At 43.1% G+C, this 19121-nt stretch overlaps 1 protein-coding gene across 1 annotated transcript in view; it reads left to right on the top strand.

The window, feature by feature from the left end:
- The first annotated feature begins 534 nt into the window (after window positions 1–534).
- Window positions 535–19121, top strand: part of GPR158 (G protein-coupled receptor 158) — a 195018-nt gene continuing 176431 nt past the window's right edge. Inside the window, 2 exon segments of the mRNA XM_035545429.1 lie at window positions 535–1406; window positions 15208–15313. Coding sequence (XP_035401322.1) covers window positions 535–1406; window positions 15208–15313 — 978 coding nt within the window.

Below are 19121 nucleotides of genomic sequence, written 5' to 3'. Positions count from 1 at the left end.
GGGGCTGGATGTGGCGGAGCTCCGCGGCGGTGGCGGGGAGAAGCAGAGCGCTCCCAGCAGCCGCCGTGCCCCGTGGTCCCGGTGAAGCCGGCAGCGAGGGGGCAGTCCCTCAGCGCAGTCCCCACGCCTTCCTCCTCCTCCTCCTCGTCTCCAGCAGCGGCGCCCGAAGGATGCGGAGCGGCGGGGCGCGGGCGGCGGCGGGGCGCCGCGGGGGGACCCGCTGCTGCTGCGCCGGGCGCCGCCGCCCCTGCGCGCTGCGCTGGGCAGCGCCTCAGTGAGCGCCGTGGCAGCGGCCGGCCGGGCTCGGTGCTGCTGCCGTCGCCGCTCCCGTCGCCGGAGGGGCTGCGAGCAGCCCCGCTCCGCTCCGAGCCGGCGGCGGGGGCCGCCACAGGTGCCTCGGGGCCGGGGGCTGCCCCCCGCCGTGTTGCCGCTCGGGCGCCGCCGAGCCTCCGTCGCCCTGCGCCGCGGCTGCCTATGCGGAGCGCGGCTTGAGTGACTCCGCCGTGCCTGCGCGACCGGCGCTGCCCCGGGGACATGGCTCTGCTCCGGCTGCTGCTGCTCCTGCTCCTGGCCCCGCGGGGGCTCGGCGCCGCGGCCAGCCCCGGGCAGGCGGCGCAGGGCCGGGAGCGGGCGGCCAGAGGCAGGCAGGCTGTTTACAACCACATCAAGAGCCGGGAGCCTCCCCCGGCTCCGCGGAGCCGCTCTACGGAGAGCACCATCTTGGCGCAGCGGCTCGCCGAGGAGGTGCCCCAGGACGTGGCCTCGTTCCTCTACACGGGCGACTCCCGGGAGCTGCGGCGTGCCAACTGCTCCGGCAGGTACGAGCTGGCCAGCCTGGCCGGCAAGTCGCGCTTCACCTCGCACCCGTCCCTGCACGGGGCCCTGGACACCCTCACCCACGCCACCAACTTCCTCAACATGATCCTCCAGAGCAATAAGTCGCGGGAGCAGAACTTGCAGGAGGACCTGGAGTGGTACCGAGCCTTGATCAGGAGCCTCCTGGAGGGGGACCCCAACATCTCCAGGGCAGCTATCACCTTCAGCACGGAGCCTTTCTCCTCGACCCCCCAGGTTTTCCTCCAGGCCAGCAGGCACGAGAGCCAGATCCTCTTGCAGGACTTGTCCTCCTCGGCTCACCGCCTGGCTAACGCCTCCGTAGAGACAGAGTGGTTCCACAGCCTGAAGCGCAAGTGGAGGCCGCACCTGCACAGGAAGGTCTTGAACGCAGGCCCCAAAACTTTGGAGAACAGCTGGAAGAGGCGAGAGAGCTTCACGGCAGATAAGAACCACATCAGGTGGTCCTCGCCTTACCTGGAGTGTGAGAATGGGAATTACAAACCCGGCTGGTTAGTGACTCTCTCAGCAGCTTTCTATGGACTGCGACCAAACCTTCTCCCCGAGTTCAGGTAGGAGGAGGGCTCCGCTGCTCGCTCCCTATTCAGAAGGGGGTAAGGTGGGCTTCCCAATTCTGCCCGCTCCTCGGGAAGGTTGCGCTGTGCCTCTGCTGTGTGACCTGATCAACCCTTCCCCGACTGGCTGCTCAGTCACACCGCAGTGCAACCTCAGGCCTTCCTGTTGAGCGTCACCTTCATGTGTCTTAGGGAGCTGTTGCTCGGGAGAATTACTTCTATCTCAGTCTGTAAAACAGGGTTTTCTTTAACTGCTCTTACTGAAACAGGTGTGTATGTGGGTTATGTGCCGGGCAGTGTTTCTGGGGGAGAGAAGATAACAGGAGCTGCCAGTTGCAGATTATTTCTTTGCAAAAGATCTTTACCGAGCTGTTATTTCTTACTTTGCTGCAGAACTAAAAGTAGCTCAACCCTAGCTGTGATTTTTAACCAGCTGGGAAACAATGTTGTCATGCCGGTAAACTGCAGTTTCTGGTCTTCAGGGCACATCCACTGTGGGGTGCTCAAGCCTGGTCAGTGTGTAGGTGATTGTTTGCCACTGCAGGTTTCTCACAGTGCATGTGGTTACAACCTAAACCAGCAGTTGGGAAGCTTTTCTTGGGGCATTGTTTGTAGGACCCCCACCCCATTGCGAAGCTGTATAGATGATACCTGGCACAGGTGAAGAATTGCTTGTTTCTACTGCTGTTATTTCCGGGAGTTTGCCACCAAGCTGTGACTAGCAGAGAGGAGGATATGGAAGGGCTATTCTTATACCTTGTTCTAACAGCGAAAAAAGATGTCTAAGGTGTCTAAGCAATGAGAGCAACCTGTGGGGTATGATATGTCAGATTTCTGCACTGGCACATTTGTAGTGGGGATCATGTGTAATTATGCTGGGGAATGCCCACTGCCCCGAAGCAGCTTTAGTGAAGCAGCTCTAGTCCCTCAGGAAGTAAGGGAAGAGCACAGAATTTGCTTTGTGCTGTGATTCAGCGGTGGGTGAAGACAGCTAACAACACAGTGGAAATGGAAGAGATTTTGCCACCCTTGAGTGCCCAGGCAATTGTGTATATGAACACTGGCTTTCTTGGCTTAGTTTGAAATCCAGTGGGATCAAGCAGGTATGAATGCAGTCACGTATTCTCATTTAAAAAAAAAAAAACAAACAAAAAAACTTGAATAAAGAGTGGATGATTATGTATGAAATTACCTTTTGCTCTTCACACTTCTGGGGCTGGTAGGCTTAGGGTAGAATGAGCTCATCTGCAGTCTGTTGCTGAATTCCTTCCTCTCAAGACCAAAAGCCAGGAAAAGCTGTACTGCAGAGCTCTCCTGGACCCCAGCAGGGGATCCAGAAAAGTTCAGGGAACTTCTCAAAGTTTGAAATATTTGAACAAACTTGAGGATGCAGATGAAAGCTAGTGTAGGCAGATGTTCTCTTGGTGGGGATGGAAGTTCATGTAACCTGAAGAACCTTTAGGCTGGAGGTGGGGATTGCAGCCACCAACTAAATATCTGAGAAATTAGACTTTGATATGAAATCTAACAGCTTTGTTACCTTCAGCTGAAAGAAGAGCAGGTTTCTTAAGCAGCAGAGACCGAGATTCAACTTCATCTCTGTGCCAAGCTCCTGTGATGCCAGGAAGCATCTCTGTGGTGTAGGTTTCTGCTGTGGTAGCTCGTGCACAGGACACACCAGGTCCACTTGGCAGTAACCCTGGCCAACCAAGGCTACCAGTAGGGGTCCTCCTGGGCGCAGTACAAAGCACTGTCTGTTTTCCTGATTTTCTTGGCCTCCATTTACCATGTGGGATTCACCTCAGTTAAGGAAACAATAATTTGTTGTAACTCAGATATTTTGAAGGGCATCCTTTAGGCACATTTAAGCATGGAGAACTTCTTTTTCATTTAAGAGAAGTTGCAATGGGGTATTGTGTAAGTGTTGCATTATTGTTGTACTGCTGTGGGATTGAACAGTTAGGACAAAACCAACAAAGTTTTGTATCAAACCCACAGATGAGTTGATAAACATTTCTAAGAATCTCAGCATGTTTTACTGAGACAACTTGCAACTCCATAAGAAAGCAGGTGAAAAAAGTGTGTGTATATATGTATCTTGGCAAAGTTAAATGATCGTTCCAGTGTTTCTAGTTTGAGATATGTTACATGAAAGATGGCCTTCTAATAGGCTTATCATGTGAAATGTTGAGAAGATAACTCTGCAGCTACATAGAAAATACTAAAACCAAAATAAACTTCTTCCCAAGACTTGTGGGACATCTTAACACTTACACAATATTCTTAGTACCTGATAGGTGTGCAGCCTCAGAGTGAGTTCTGAAGAGCATAAATGGTCTGAAATATAAGTACGTAAAATAAAAATGCAAGATCTAATACAGCAATTAGTACTAGTGTTCTAATAACTACAAGGTCCCTCATGAAATAAGCCTTATCTCCCCTCACCATCTGTCTGTCAGTGACACAATGGTTTAACTTTAAATTCCTATTTAAGGCCCATATGGTAAAAAGCAGCATGTATTTTAGTCTCCATCTTTTTCAAAAGCCACATCGGTTCTCTCAATGAAATATCCCTGAACCATCTGTTAGGAACACTTAATGGCTCAGTTTACATGCTCCTTCCATTTAATAAGGATCACTTTAATGGGATCACTGATAGTACTTCAGTGTGTGCCCCTTTAATGCTCCTCTTACAGTTCATGTACTTTCTTCTTTGCTGACATCTATTAGGTTTATGGCATGCTACATTAGAGTAACAGATTCATGAACTCATTTTCTTCATGGAAAAAGTCTTTTCAAGCTGTAGAAGGAAAACCCATTGCCCCTACCTTTTGGTGTATCTTCTGTCCCAGTAGCAGATGGGTACATTGCACAATACAGTAATGGGAAGAGTTTTATGAAGATGAGACTAATAATACTACTGGTTCTGTTCAACACATGCTACTACTGCAGCACTGTCATCAGTGAGTTTCTGCAAGTGCAGTCGCAAGCAAAGCATCGCCTCTACGTGGTGAAGGGTTGTGCCTTCTGTCAAAGGATGCGACTGTTACAGGAACAGGGCTGTTGCAAACAGCTTGCTTTTAGTCTTTAATTTTGTACTCCCCCATATACTTCTCCCTTCACGTGAGGTGGAAGCCAAACTGTGGAGTGAAGGCCAAGAAGGAGAAGGTCTTTTTAGTCGTCTTGACAAGGTTATTGTAGGCCAACTACTGAGATAAGCGGAGAAACCAAAGACGTGTTGATTGTGCTGATGAACGTACTGCAAGCTGTCTGAGGCCAGTGGGACCATATCAGTGGTGCTGCCTTTGCACTGCTTCTTAGCAGTGCTTGCTGGTGTCTCGTCTGCTTTCCCTGGCCTTTGTTCTGCCCAAAAGGAAGGGAGACGATGTTCCCATCTGCTTAGCGAATACAGTGCAGACTCATTACGAAGTGAGGAGAGGATTCGCAGAGACTGGAAGCAATGTGTTGGTGACATTAACCATTCCCTTCTCCTTCCTTCCAAAGTCTGCGCTGATGCAGTTTGCAGCTGGAGTTCAACATCTGATGTGTCTGCTCTACAGCTCTCGTGCTGCACAGGGTAGAGCACTGGTAGCGTTTGTTCTTAGTGACCCTCCTCTGCTACTTTCTGTTGTACGGTGACACTGAGCCACGTTCTGCAGCCCACGGTGATCCGGCTGGACTCTGCAGTCCTGCTGTGGAAGTAGGAGGGTGTGAAAAGCTTCACCTCGTGGCTGTGTTCCATTTGCTAAAAGCACTCACTTGGCCCCTGGAGGGGAAATGGGAGGCGCTCATTGCTTCAGCACTCTAGTGGGTGGGTGGGGAGGGTTACTCCTTGATCTGGAAGGAAAGTGTGCGAGTAGTCTGTTACTAGGAGCATATGAGTATGAGTGTTTTTTTCCTTTTTTTAAAAAAAAAAAAAACACAACACTCTCCTAGGTCACTGAGTCCAATCTCCTGCTAACCAAAGCCCACTTAATGTAATCAGTTGACTCAACTTCATCTTAAAAAGGTAGCTTTCCCTCTTGGCTCTCCACTTCGATGGCCTGATGGGTTGGGATAGCTTCTTCTGATTTCTGATCTAAATTTATTCAGTTAAATAACCATTTGTTCCTGCTCCAGAACTGCCTTCTGGCTGAAATAGCTGTCAGCAGACATTTACTGCCCTGACCTATTTATAGGCAGCAGCAGGTCCTTCTCCACCTTTGGTTACTGGACTGAAGAAACCAGCCTCTTCCAGCCTCCTGTCAGGAGCTCTCTGTTGCCATGGTCCCTATTTTCAAGTCCTGTTCCAGTGTTCCTTGAATATGGTTAGTCAGATCCGTGTGCAATGTTTCAGCCTCATGCGATGACATCAATTACTCCCAAACTCTGATGTATGAGCTGTTGCTCTTGCAGTTCAGAACGTTCTCTTGTGTGCTGCTCTCATTTTCTTTACTGTCGTCGTGTAGTATGTCAGCATTTTGGGAAGTGGTCCTTGCTCGCTTTTTTTCATCTAGGAGGCCTGAATCCCTTTAGGATAAAGGAGCGGTTCTGCCTCTCCGTGTTCCAGCAAGGTCGTGTTTCACCAAATACAGGGCAGCATTTGCAATCGGGTCTCTCAAGGACTGCTGTGAGGATGCAATGGCATAATGGCTGTTTTGGCAGAAAGGAACGTACTCAACAAGATGAGTAAGGTTTGTTTTTTTTTTTTGTTTTTGAACAATGCTGTGTTCTGCAATGGCTGTGGATACCTTCGTTCTGAAGTTTGGCTGAATCAACTGTTGTTTCCTAATATTTTTTTCTTCCTGACATTTATTCCTTCTCTCTTAATTATTTGAAAAGTATTCTTTGGTGTAAAGATTAATCTTTATTGCGCAGTTCAATTCAGCTGGTTTTTTTTTTTTTCCCTAAAGGCAGTATTAATGTAATGATTTCCACTGTACTATTAAAAATTACTCAAACCACTCTAGGGTTATCCCATAATGGGGTGCTTAGTTAAGGAAACATTACTGAAGGCAAATTCTACCACAAAGGTAGAACTACCTATGACAAGTAATTTCTTAGGGAATATACTTCTGCTAAATGTTTCACAGGTGTTAAATTGGTAAAATAACCATAAAAGTAGACATAAAAAGAGAGAGTTTCAGAACTTGTAACTTTTTTGTTTTAAATATGATTTAAGTTCTGACTTTAACCACCTCTTTTAAAAAAAAAGTTTCCCCGTGTATTTTCAATCTAGTCTCGGTACTGAACTTGGAAAACAAAATTCATTTTAATTGTTTAAGGAAGATTACTAAATGTCATGGCATCATATGTTAGTTATGTAATCTTGAAAATATTTTAAAATGGTGAGGCTGACATCTCCTCCTATACCATGCCCTGGCCCATATAACATGATTGAAAGTGCGGGTGGATTTAGAACAGATTTTAAAAATGAAAAGGAATAACTTATTTCCTCAAACTAAAAGTTTTGGATTTATATATGGATTTATATTTGTGAAAAGAACAAAGAAATATCTACTTTGTTTGATTTACTGTTGATTAAAGAACCCCCCCAGTATTTTTTAAATGTTCTCTAGACAATCAGTGATGTATGTGCCTTTTACGTATTAGGTCACGGATGAGAATAAACTCGACAATAATGGAAAAAAAAAGGAACAAGGAGTAGGGAATTCGTTTTGGAAACATGATTTGGATTTCTTCACTGTTGGAGAAACAGGGGGGTATTTGAAGAAAGAAGCTAAATATGACCAGGAGAGGACTGAAACACGTACTGTGTTTGTGACAACACTTATGTAGCGCGTGGTAAATTGGAATAAAAGGAATGAGCTTTTTAGGTCAAACTGCTACTTCCAATCCTCTGTTCCCTACCCGTATCCTCCTTGGGTAAGGCTTCCAGCACAGCAGGCTATCAAAGGTCTTTTGAAGGGAATGGGCATGTGACAGTTCTTGCTATCGGAGATGCAGCTCCAGGCCTGTCACCTCCTATTCTGTGTATTCATGAACCTGAGCTGAGATTGAGAAATGTTCCCAAAGATAAGAACAAAAGTATTGCTGTTAGGTCAGATGAAAGGCTTATCTAGTTCTGTCTCCAAAAGCAGCTTCTGGCAGGCACTTAGGAAGCAATATAAGAAGTGTTCGTGTATCTTGGTTATATTCCAGTTACAAATAATAAGCAGTACAAAAAACTTTGCCTTTCAGACCGCATCTGAAAGGGCATTGATAGTAGGTATGGATTGAACTGACCTTCATAATTTAAATTTATTTTTAACCCATTTTTGTCTTCTACAATATAATTTGGCTTTGGTTTCCGTAATATAATTGAGCTGTTTAAAGAGCAATTGTTACTTTCTATTTTTAAATTTGCTGTGTGATAAATTTATTTGGACATCCATGATCCTTGTCCTAGAAAAACACTTTTGCAGCATTCTGCATTCAACTTATCCGGACCAGTCAGATTTAGTTGTGGTGTGTGCTATATATTTTTATCACCTGCAAAGTTTGTCAGGGTTCACCTATTTTTGGTTGCTTGTAAACCTGTTGAGCAAAGCAGGGATAACTGTGGTGCCCAGCTTGTTAACATCCCTACAGGTGAGAGCTGACCTTCTGTCACACTGATACTCTCCAGAATGGCTGAGCAGTGGGAGCTTCCTTGGCTCTAAAAGAGTGTAGTGATTAAAGCATGGTTTGCTTTCTGTAAAGGCTCTATCAACTGAGTTCTTTTCAGATCATGATTGTCTACTGGCCTTACAGATTTTATTTTGGACTGCCTTTTTCTGAGGTATTTGACAAGTTTTTGGTTATTTTGGTTAGATTTTATGCTTCTAACATGCTGATCCTATAATATTTCTTGTTTTTTGTCTTGCCGTCTTGCTTGAGTTTATGCTCTTCCAGGTTCCTTTATTTGAACATTGGTTTCCACTTTTCACTTCTAAAATTTCCCTGCTATCTTGTAGATCTTTAGTGTTAGAAGTGCAGCTGTAGTCAGGCTGAAGTCATCTCTCCTATGTAGGATCCTTCTCATTCAAAGCTCTTTTTGTTCCTAGCCTCTTCTTCCTTATATCACTTTTTGTGCTTGAGGCCCTTTCTCTCCACCTGTCTTGTTGACCCTATAGATAGTAATGGGAATGTTTGAAAAATGTCTGTTTCTTGTTGAACAGTCTAAACTTGGTTCCAAGACCTTTTTTCATAAGCAGAATGTAATGTAAGTGGTACCCCACCGTTGCTGACACTGCAGTGTTCCTAAATGAGGTGGTGCCTGGTTACAGAATTTAGACACTAGCAGTACTTAAACACAAATCCTCCAGCAAAAATATCACCACCCCTCAAAGTATCTAGGAAATTCTTTAACTAAAATGCAGGGAAGTCCTCAGGCAGCACTGCATGCCATAAATCTGAAGGCTGAATTGAATACGAAATAATTCTGCAGACAACAGAGGATTCAGCTTTAAGTATTCCACCCTTGTAGTACTCTTCCAAATGGCCTACAGGGATTTTCTTTGCAGGTGAATCCTAATTCATGTGCCCACACTGTTATACTGCACTCTTCAGTTAAGTTTATTTTTAGTGAAAGCTGTTCCTTCTGTGAAAGTGGGCTGAAAAACAGCAGTCATGCTATGGCTAAGGAATCAGGCAAGTCTGTCTGTCCTATCACTAAGAAATCAGTGATAACTGAATGACCAAACCGAAATCATGTTATATGTAATATCCCAGTAGGCTCGTGTGAATCTGGTGGTTACATTGCAGTGTAAAGGTAACAATAGTTCTAGGGACATCGAGGTGATGTAGAATCCCGAATCTTAACTTTTGAAAATAACTTTGAACAAGCAGGAGCTGTTGATTACCAGTAAGACGTTTACAGCTTAAAGTCACTTGTGAATTTGACAGCGGGATTTTCTTGGATGGCCAAAGACACTTTGAAGTGGACTCAGGTGTCAGGTAGTGTGCAACATTTGAAAATTAATATTCTTGAATGAGCCAGTTTCCAAAATGAGAAGGCACAGAGGTTTCCAACCTGAAAACCTTTGCTATGCTAATTACAGTATGCATTTATCTAGAGGTGTGTGGATTTGCAGATTTGGGACATCAGTACAGAATTCATTTTTCTCATTTCATTGTTTTTTGGTAAGAAAGATTTTTTGAAGGGCAGCTTGTGGGGGGTGAATGAATATGGCAGTAAGAACCTAGGAAGGCATTTAGATGTGAGGGATGATGTCTGCTTTGGCATGCGGTAACCATGCCTGATACCTTAATTGTGGCTGGTGAGGGCCATTTGTTTGTCTCTTTAAACCCACCACAGTGATTTTGTTTTCTCCTAGTTTCTAACGCAACACATTATGAGGAAGTTTACATGAGGCATGCAGGATTCATGCTTAGACAGGATTTGTCATCAGTCAAATGAAATATATATGGTTTTGTTGCTGCTTTTGAAAGGCTTCATTATAACTTGGAGAGATTTTTCCCCACAACCTTTAATGTTAAAGGATCTGCTACTGTGTATGGTTCTCTTTATTCCTAAATTTCAGAAGGCTTCTCTGATTCTACAATTAATAGGCTTTAATGCCGTTGATATTTACTGCTTATTACAGAACTGATTATTGTAAGAATCTTATTCATACATTTGCTATCAGCTTCTCCTATTTGCTTGCGATGCTTACAGACACAGCAATAAGTGAACAAACCTAGAAGACAAATTTTGAATGCCTGTTTAGCTGAGCTATGATGACCTCTGTGCCAAAAGCTTCCTAAGATCTAGAGGACAAAGATATTGTTTATCACCATTTAAATGCGGGCAGGCTGTTCTGTGCAGCTCTGGCTTGAGCTGGATGGGAGAAAGGGCAGATGTTCCTTCTGTTTTTTTTATGGTGAGACGGTACAGGCAAAAAAATTCTTCTGTTGATACAGGTTTTACAACACGTTGTTACAATGAAATATTATAACTACTGAAACTATCAAGATAGCTGGTAGGTTGGGAAAATAAGCTTAAATCAATTTCTGGCACAGATTTTGAGGCAAACAGAATGCCAACAAACAGTGGTACTGGAAATTAAGACAGACACGAAAGCTTCTTAAATCAAACCTCTGACCCGACAAAATCCTTGATGACATACTTCTTCAATGATTATCTGTTATGTACAATTCAACCAATTCTTCATCTGTAGTTGTCCAAAATGTTAAACACGAACCTGTAATCTTTAGGTCTTTTTTTGTGTAAGGACTGTAAAATTGTGGCGGAAAACAAATATTTATAGTTATAAGGAGATTAACAAAATATTCTTACTTGCCAGATGGTCCACAATTACCAGTAATATTGTTATTAACTTATCACGGTGGCTCGGGTTCAGCCAGGCAGCACTGTCAGTGTGGATGAATGTGTTATGCTGACAAACTGAGTTGACTGTCATACAGTTGACGTTTGTCTTGATCACTTCTGTTGAGATAGCAGAGCTGCAATTATTTCCAGTTAGTCCAATAAATGCAACACTTACAGGTAGTTGGTCTGTATACATAATAGGAGGATGTGTTCTTCCATATGTTCCGTTTTCCGAATGCTGAATCAAAAATAACTGAAAATGTGGGTGTCTAGCTGAGCTGTGCCAGCTACTGTATTAATCACAGATGAATTTCAGAAATATAGCATCATGTACATATTGGTGTACCCTACGTGTAATGTTGGTGGGGTACGAGTCTGAGACGGTGTTTTCAAATGGCAAAGCATCCGAAATGAATGCAGTAAAAGTCTGTACCATCATGACGCCTTTTGTAAATGCCACACGTACACATAAACTTTTTTCTTTTGAAAGCATCATGTATCATCAAGTAGTTGCAAGAGCCTGGTACTACCTCAGCAGGACTGTGATGTCACCATGAGCCGAGCAAATTGCAGAGGTACAGTGAAAAAGGGTTAAAATGTGCTGTGAGGGAAGACAGTGGAAAGCTGTAGTATTTTTTAACTCTCAGGAGAGATCTTCACAGTCCTGCTTCTGGACTGCACTGTTCTTCCTTCCTGTGGATTTTCACCACAAACTTGTAAAGCCCTGGGAAAAGGAAAAAGCAGAGCAGCGTAACTGTATTGGAAGTTCAGGTTGTGCTACAGAACTGCAGACAAGAGACGGTAGAAAGGATAGAAATGTCTGTACCGAGATCTTGAAGACTGGGCTTTGTGGAAAGACAAGTGTTCTTGTAAGAAGTTTTAACATGAGAATTCAAATGGAAAATGCATTGTTTCAAATGAAAGCACTTTGTAGTGTTCCTGGATAAAGTGTTGTGGAAATAATTTGAAAATAGGTAACTATCAGGCCTCTGTGGCCGAACAGCCAGAAAAAACTGACAAAATTCAAACATGAAATGGAAGTGCACGAGAGGTGGAAACAGGGTCAGGTAACCCTAATATGGAGACACTGAGCATGGATGGGGTTAGGGAAACCAAAGCCCATCTGGGGTTGGATCTGACAAGAAACATGAAGGGCAACAAGAAACACTTTTGTAAGCATGTTGTTAGTAAAATTAGGGCTGGGGAAAAGGTGGGCCTGCTGCTGAAGTGGATGCTTGGCCTTGGACAGGGAACACGGAAATGGCCAGTGATACCACTTAGCAAATTCTAGCTCTGTGTGTGTGCTTTGTAACTATTCCTCCTGCCCCAGCAGTGATTAGTTTACCCTTCATTTTCATTTTGTCTCTTTCCAGAAGCCTTTGTAGAGGGAAAGGAGAGTTGCCTCTTTGACCAGTTAAAAAACGAATGCACGTAAGGGAAAAGCTTTCCCTGTAAAGGAACTGAAGGCCTACTTTCCTAAGGTGTGTGGAGGATCTCCCAGGTGAACCTGTTGCAGTCCTAATAAGGATAGATCAACATTTTTTTTCCCACCATATGAACTATTTTCTGTAGAGTAGTCAATGATGACCTAATGCTTGAGAGACCCTTACCAAAGTGCCTTGTGTATAACATGAACTGAGGAGGCAGGCACTTGCCGTAGTCCTGGGCCTGCTGCCTGCTTCATGCACTTGAGCTCTTCACACCTCTATGCAAGCAAAGTGAAGTCATTAACTTGAAGAGCAGATCCTGTCCCTGGCCTACATGTTAGTATTTACATTCAGAAAAGTCCAGAAAACATCAGAAACCTACCTGGTGGGGTCTGTATGTGACCTGTTGAGGAGTTAGTTACATCTGCTTACTCTATGTACTCCAGGAACAGCTGAGGCACGTATCTTCTTACTAGGTTAAGGTAAACTTGTAACCCACCAACATAAACATTTTAGGAAGCATTAGTGTGTAGGGTGTGGCAGCTTTTCCCCTGAGGCCAGTGGTTACCTGGAACCATGGAAAAAGCAATTGGGAGGGGAGGAACTGTAGTTTTAGCATTCCCTGAGGAGGCTGATGTTCAAAACAAGTGTGGAAATGCACAGAGCTAGGAACGAAAATTATTTTTGCATATTCCAAAAGCATGGTGTGTGCTATTTTGAGCTGAATTTGCCAGAACATGCTTAGACATTTCAAGTGATTTCTAAGTGTGTCCAGTATCAGATTGTGTAGATTCTAGGCAGGAGACAGAGGGAGGGGGTTGAAGAGCATCTGTATGAGCTTCCTATTTAGGCACATAGATTCCTAATGCAGTCTTCCTCTGATCACTAAAATGATGAGCTTGTGTTTCTCCAGTGACTATCTAGCATGTCTGAGGATGAATGTCCAGATATAGCTAGTGTGGACACTTTGGTCTTGGTCATACTGGCGTCAGATAGGAGGGAGCAGTATTGTCCTGTTTTGAGCAAGCTTACCCTTACCCCTGTTCTGATTTTGTTTACAAGTGACCCCTTGATGTCTCTGTAGCATTATTATTTATCATTACAGTTCTTATACATATTGTGCTTTAGCTAAAAGAGTCAACATGCTTTGAGGTGGGCAAAGATGGCCATGTCCTTGGTCTTTGAGAGCTCTTGTGAAAATCTTGTGGTGCATCCCAAGGCCTGGGAAAGAGATCTCTGAAAAGTATGTCTATGGTATGTTGAATCTGAGTAAGCTCTGAAAGTTAAGAACTGTTTGTACAGTGCCTCTGGAAGACCTAGAGAATGGCATTTTAAGAAATGATCTCAAAGCATTTTGGTACCATTTATGTAGTGGTAACTACACAATGTATGTTAGGCAGTTTGTTTCTGAAATCCGACATTAGCAAATTAAGAGGTAATGTTGCACCATTTCTGTCTTTGATGAAGGTGAGGATTAATAGCTGTGAGGGTAGTACGCTGCCTGAAAGGGTGATGGTGGTTGTGCCATGCAAGGTCGTATGGTGGAAATCAAAGCTTTTGTCTGAAGTGGCTGAAACTGTTGAATTAAAAGAAGTGATACCCTAGACTTACAAAGTCAGTACGGAGCGTTTATCAGTTCTGAGTGAGTCTCTTACGACCTACCAAAATTCGCATACCAACATTTTTGCCAAGTCCAGAGCAGTCACAGCTACTCTCACAAGCTGATGCTATAAATGTTCCACATCTAAAGTCATCTTGGAGATTATTTTAGATAAAATGAGGAAATTGTTGGAGTTTTTTTAGAAATGCAAGTCCAAACTTACAGCTTTTGTTTTCTTGTGGTGATTTCTGAGTTTTTTTTTTTTTTTATATAAAATGGAGCACTGGGTTTGAAATTGGTTGTTAGCTCTTCATTCACAAAAATGTAAGGGAAACTTTTGATGAGGAAAACACAAATGTTCTTGGTGTCCAACTAAAATAGTTCAGACAGTCGTCAAGGACTTGTGTTTGGAGGAAGCATTTTTTCTTGGCTTTGTAGGCATCAGTGGCCTACTCCTGGACTGTGCTGCCCTTTCAGTGCCTTGCATCTCTGTGAGAGGAACTAAAGTGCTGTTTTATCAGCGTAGTCATGCAGACGTGGAGAGGGAGGTGTCTGGGTGAGTGCTGGTGGAGGCTGCTGGGCAGCAGCTGGGGCTTCAGAGCAATGGAGGGGCCTTGCTTTGAGAAGGCTCCTTGGTGGGGACTGTTTGGGTGGGATTTCTCCCTGGGGTGTGCAGATGTGATGGGATTGCCCCCATGTGATCACCTAAGGCCAGGGAAAACAGGCAAAGTCTTACAGATTATCCATCACAACAAAGATGTGGGTATACTGGGACAAAAGCAGTTTGCAGGTGGCTGTAACTTTCTGCAGTTGAGGAAGAGTGGAAATATAACGCTTTTCTAGGATGAAGAGGGTAGCAGACTTGGTGATGGTTAAGCAAAGAGAACGTGGATGCCCTGTTTTTATTTTTTGTTATCGCTTCCTCCTCATGAAATCACTGGAGGGTTGGGGTGTGTCCAGGGACAATACAGAAGACTTTTTGCACAATTGTTTTGTCAAACAGCATTCCCTGGAGTAAAAGGGAGGCTGTTGGTGCCACCTGGCGTGGCAGTCATGTATGGTTCTGGGTGCTTCCTGGCCCCAGTGCTCAGCGTGCCCTCTGGGTTGGCTGGTGAGGCTGCTGGTGTCTGAGACAGAGCAGGTCACTCATTGTGCTTATTTTAGTTCTTTGCTGCATCGTAAAATGTGAAGGGCGTTAAATTATTTGAGTGTGTAACTTATTCATACCTGCCACCTTACATCTATTGAGTACGTGAGATTTGCAGATTTCGTGCCATAATGCAACTCAGCGAGGTCTAACATGAGTATATCTCTGTGAGCATGGCTTTGGGAGCACAAAAGTCCTCATTTCTCTTCTCAGACATATCAAATCCCATATTTAGAGGAAAAATGTAGTTCTGCTTTGCAGGTTATAGCATCATAAAGAAGTTTGGTGTATTTCTGTAGTCACCGTGTTCAAGGCAGTTTTCTCTTTTTCAGAGGTGTCGTTAAAGTGGACATAAATCTGCAGAAGGTGGATATCGACCAGTGCTCGAGTGAGGGGTGGTTCTCGGGAACGCACAGATGTCATCTCAACAACTCCGAGGTACGTTTGTAAGGAACCAAGCTAAACCTCAACTGGGAGTCTTTCCACTATGAATAACTTTCTATAGTATAAATGCTAGCTATTTTATAGACTCTAAATGTGGTTTATAGACTGAAAAGACCTTCCTATGCAAGGTGTTATGGTATGCATGAGTTTCAGGAATGCCTGCAGTTTAGGAATATTGGCATTAAAGCAGAAGCTAAGTTACTGTGCAGAAATATAAACTATAGGAACAGAATATCAGTGAAAAGATTCATGAAGTTCTTGCGAGTCAATCAAAAACCATTATTTTACATTCAAAGTTAAAATAAACTTTTAATGTGTGTATCACTTTTGACTGGACAGCCTTGTAAAATGCAGTAGAAGTGGCTGAAATGCTGGTACTGTTTATTCGGAGAAGCTTGGTGTCTTGCAAGAATGGTACAGAATAACAAAATTGGATGCTATAATACTTTTTTAATAGAAATGCCAACATTTTGACAGCGCTGACTAAATGTTTCTGTTCAACTCCTTCCTGCTTCCCCTTTCTTCTGAAGGCCTGTGTCTGGCTCCGTCTGTCAATGTATCATAGATCATTCAGCTTGGCAAATCATATGTACGCAATGAAACTTAAAAACAAAATATATTCAGTGATTTTTTTGATTACATATAATGTTGTTTTCAAAGGTGCGCATTTGTTATCTGTGAGACTGTGCTCTTCGTGTACTTCTGTACTTTCAGAAAGCACAAAGCACAGGGGAAGTTGAAAGCTGAAAGAAATTTGAAAATTGAATCAAATTAGGAGTTGTTTACCAAACTACTCATAAAATGCTGTTTTATCCAAACCAAAGCTAAATTTAGGAAAAGAATTTGTTTTGAGGAATTCATCAGTTAACATTTTTGAGCAAGAAAAACTCAGAATTGTTGTAAACATCTTTTTTGGTATTTTTCACTTATTTTTTTCTTAAAATATATACAAAATGAGAAATCAAATGTTGTTTGATAAATAAAAACTAAAATTTTTCTGCAAATGGATTTTTTTTCTTTGTCAATTAGTTTTTGACTTCTAAATTCAAGGGAACGCTTTTCAATATCTCATGTTTCCTCCTAGAAGAAAATACTGTTCTGAGATCTGATAAACCTTGTTTTTTAGTATATGCTAGTTATCCTATACATGACTATGTATTTTGACAAGTGCTTCTCCTTTTCCTAATGTCTTATGAGTGGAAATGTCAGCAGAGGGGTGGGATGGTAAGTTACGTTTCTTCCTGCAGCTAAGAAAAGGAAGGGGGAAAAGAAATCTTATGAGAAGACCAAGAAAAACACATGTAAAAGTAAAATGGAAATAATGAAGAACAATCACTGGCGAGCCTTAATGCACCTTTGGACTGGTTCAAAGCCCACTGTTTGCTGTAATGGGTTCCGAATCATGCTCTGTGTTCTTAACATTAAGCAAAACACAATCTGAGTGAAACCATGCTGGAGGTAATTTCAAAATTATACCCTTTTTTTTCCAAATCTGAGTCCTTAACTGTGCGTCCTGGAGGGAAGAATGCAAAAAGCTACTCCCTCTTGAAATCAGGTGCATGGCATGGAGTGTTGAGGCAGGGATGGTGTCTCCAGAAGCTATGAGCCAGGGCTGGGTTCTCTGCAGTCTGGACTTTACTCTCCTCCTGAGAGCATGGAGGGTGTTTCTTACCTGCTGAGGGAGAGAATAACACTTTTTTTGTTTTACCTAAAATGTGAAATGTACATTACAGATTAGTTCTTCATGCTGGGATATTGGGCTGATGTTACAAAGGGTGCTCTATTTTTCATACTAGGAAGATGCATGGTTTTATTTTAGTAAGCTTACTGCATAAATAAAACGTGTTCTGTTCTGCTACTGCTCTACTTCTACACAAGAAAAAAGAATGTCCTTGGCTGCTCCGCCAATTTTGCTACCTAGACCTTCATGGCATATCAAAGCCACTTAGGCATCTAGTGACACCTAGATGTAGATGCTTAAATGTGGGTGTCTTAACCTCAGATTTGAATCCCTCCTTTCTCTACTAAAGCACAGATAAGCAATGTTACTCACAGGAACAGGAGTTCTTTAATGAGCGATGCTGTAATATGTCAGCTGGGCTAATGTTCACAGCTTACGGTGTTAATAAGATGGGTGAGGAAATGAATGCCACTGCATGAACAGCTTGTCAACTTGTATGTAGAGCAGAAACCTCTCATCTGTCCTTGACATTTATTAGTGTTAAATCAGCAAGGGTCTCATGGCTGAAAGAAGGTAATGCCAACCTCCCCCAGACCAAAATGCAGCTTGTCAGCAGGGAGTGCTTTTCCTTATTGCGTCTGAAGAGGATGAGACTCCTTGCCTAATAACAGTGACACTGGGATGGGGAGTTGCTAGGAATAATCTGTGGAGAATCTCCTTTTCCTCTGTGGTCTCTTTAGGAGGGGACTTCTGTTTTCTATACAAACAGATCCCATATACTGCTTTTCACACTTCATTTAAATAGAATCTGCACTGTAGAGTAGAGTAAGGTAGGTTACATAGCTGTGCAGTAATGCTTTCCATACAGCTTGTCTTATTCTTATAAATGCTAATGAAATGATGTTGCCCATCCTTTCTTTCATTATCTTAGATGAAAACACAAACACCTGCTAATGCTGGAATGCTTTGTCACAGATTACAAAACCAGCCTCAAGCAGAGTAAAGAAAGGGAGCACAGATTTAAGTCTGTTAGACCCTGCTTCATCTTTTTAATTTTGTTGAATGACTTGAGCGTTCAGAGATGCGTTGTTTTTCCACAGACCCTTTGGTAAGCCTTTGCCTTAGCGAAGTTCCCAGTTGTCTCTGGAAGTCTGGTTACCGCACTGCCCTTACTGCTAGGCCAGGTACCAGTGCCATTAAGTCTAAGGCATAAAGCTCAATATTTCAGAGAGATAAATCTCTTCTTCCTTGTCTAACACTACAAAAATATAGCAAGTGACAGAGAAGGGACAGGGGGTGACTGGAGAAAAGAAAACAATTTACAAGTTCCGAAAAGGCTTCTTTATTTTGTATTATTTCAGTTTTGTAGCAGCTAATATTTCCTAGATGCTTCAGGTAAATTTTCCTACTTTCTGTGCTGTCCTAAAGTGTTTTTCTTCCAAACAAAAATGAGTTTAGAGAGGAGGAGGTGCATTATGGCAAATGTAAACGTGCTGGGCACTGAATAAACCAGAGGTCTTTATGTGCTAAGGCTAAAACAACAAGAACAACAACAACAAAAAAGATGGTTCCTAATGTCTAAGAGAAAACAAAGGTATTTCTGCTCAAAATGCGGTATTGCCTTTATGCGCTCTGGCACAGAATCATTAGAAAATGATCCTAATTTGTGACACTGTGATTTAGCTTTGAGAGGTCTCAAATCTAACCTGATTGTGTGATGGAATAATTGTAGTGCTCTTCCTTGCTTGAAAGAAAAATAGTGTGTGGCTGGGGAATTGAAGATTATTACTACTCAAATACAGAAAATGCCTAGACATCCTATTTCTCCTTTAACCACTATCTGTCCTAGGTGTTCCTTAGGACGTGGAATGTTGACTCTTAAATACCTTGCTTTATCTATGGTGCACTCAAATTGAATTCTAAAAGCAAACTCTGTGAACAGGGACTGAAAGCTTAGATTCCACCGCTTTTAAATTGGCTACCAAGGTCCCTAGTATACAGTCATATTTTTTTCCTGACTTGCTCTCTTTTGTGCCCATCGCTGATTTCATAGCAGCCTAGATGAACTGGGAGAACAGTGGTTGCCTCCTCCAACCTTTGGATGATGAGGCAGGCAGATGG

This window comes from Cygnus atratus, chromosome 2 (genome assembly GCF_013377495.2).
Source record: "Cygnus atratus isolate AKBS03 ecotype Queensland, Australia chromosome 2, CAtr_DNAZoo_HiC_assembly, whole genome shotgun sequence".
NCBI lineage: Eukaryota > Metazoa > Chordata > Aves > Anseriformes > Anatidae > Cygnus > Cygnus atratus.
The sequence above is the reverse complement of the archived record's forward strand: the minus strand, read 5'-3'. Positions and strand labels throughout refer to the sequence as shown.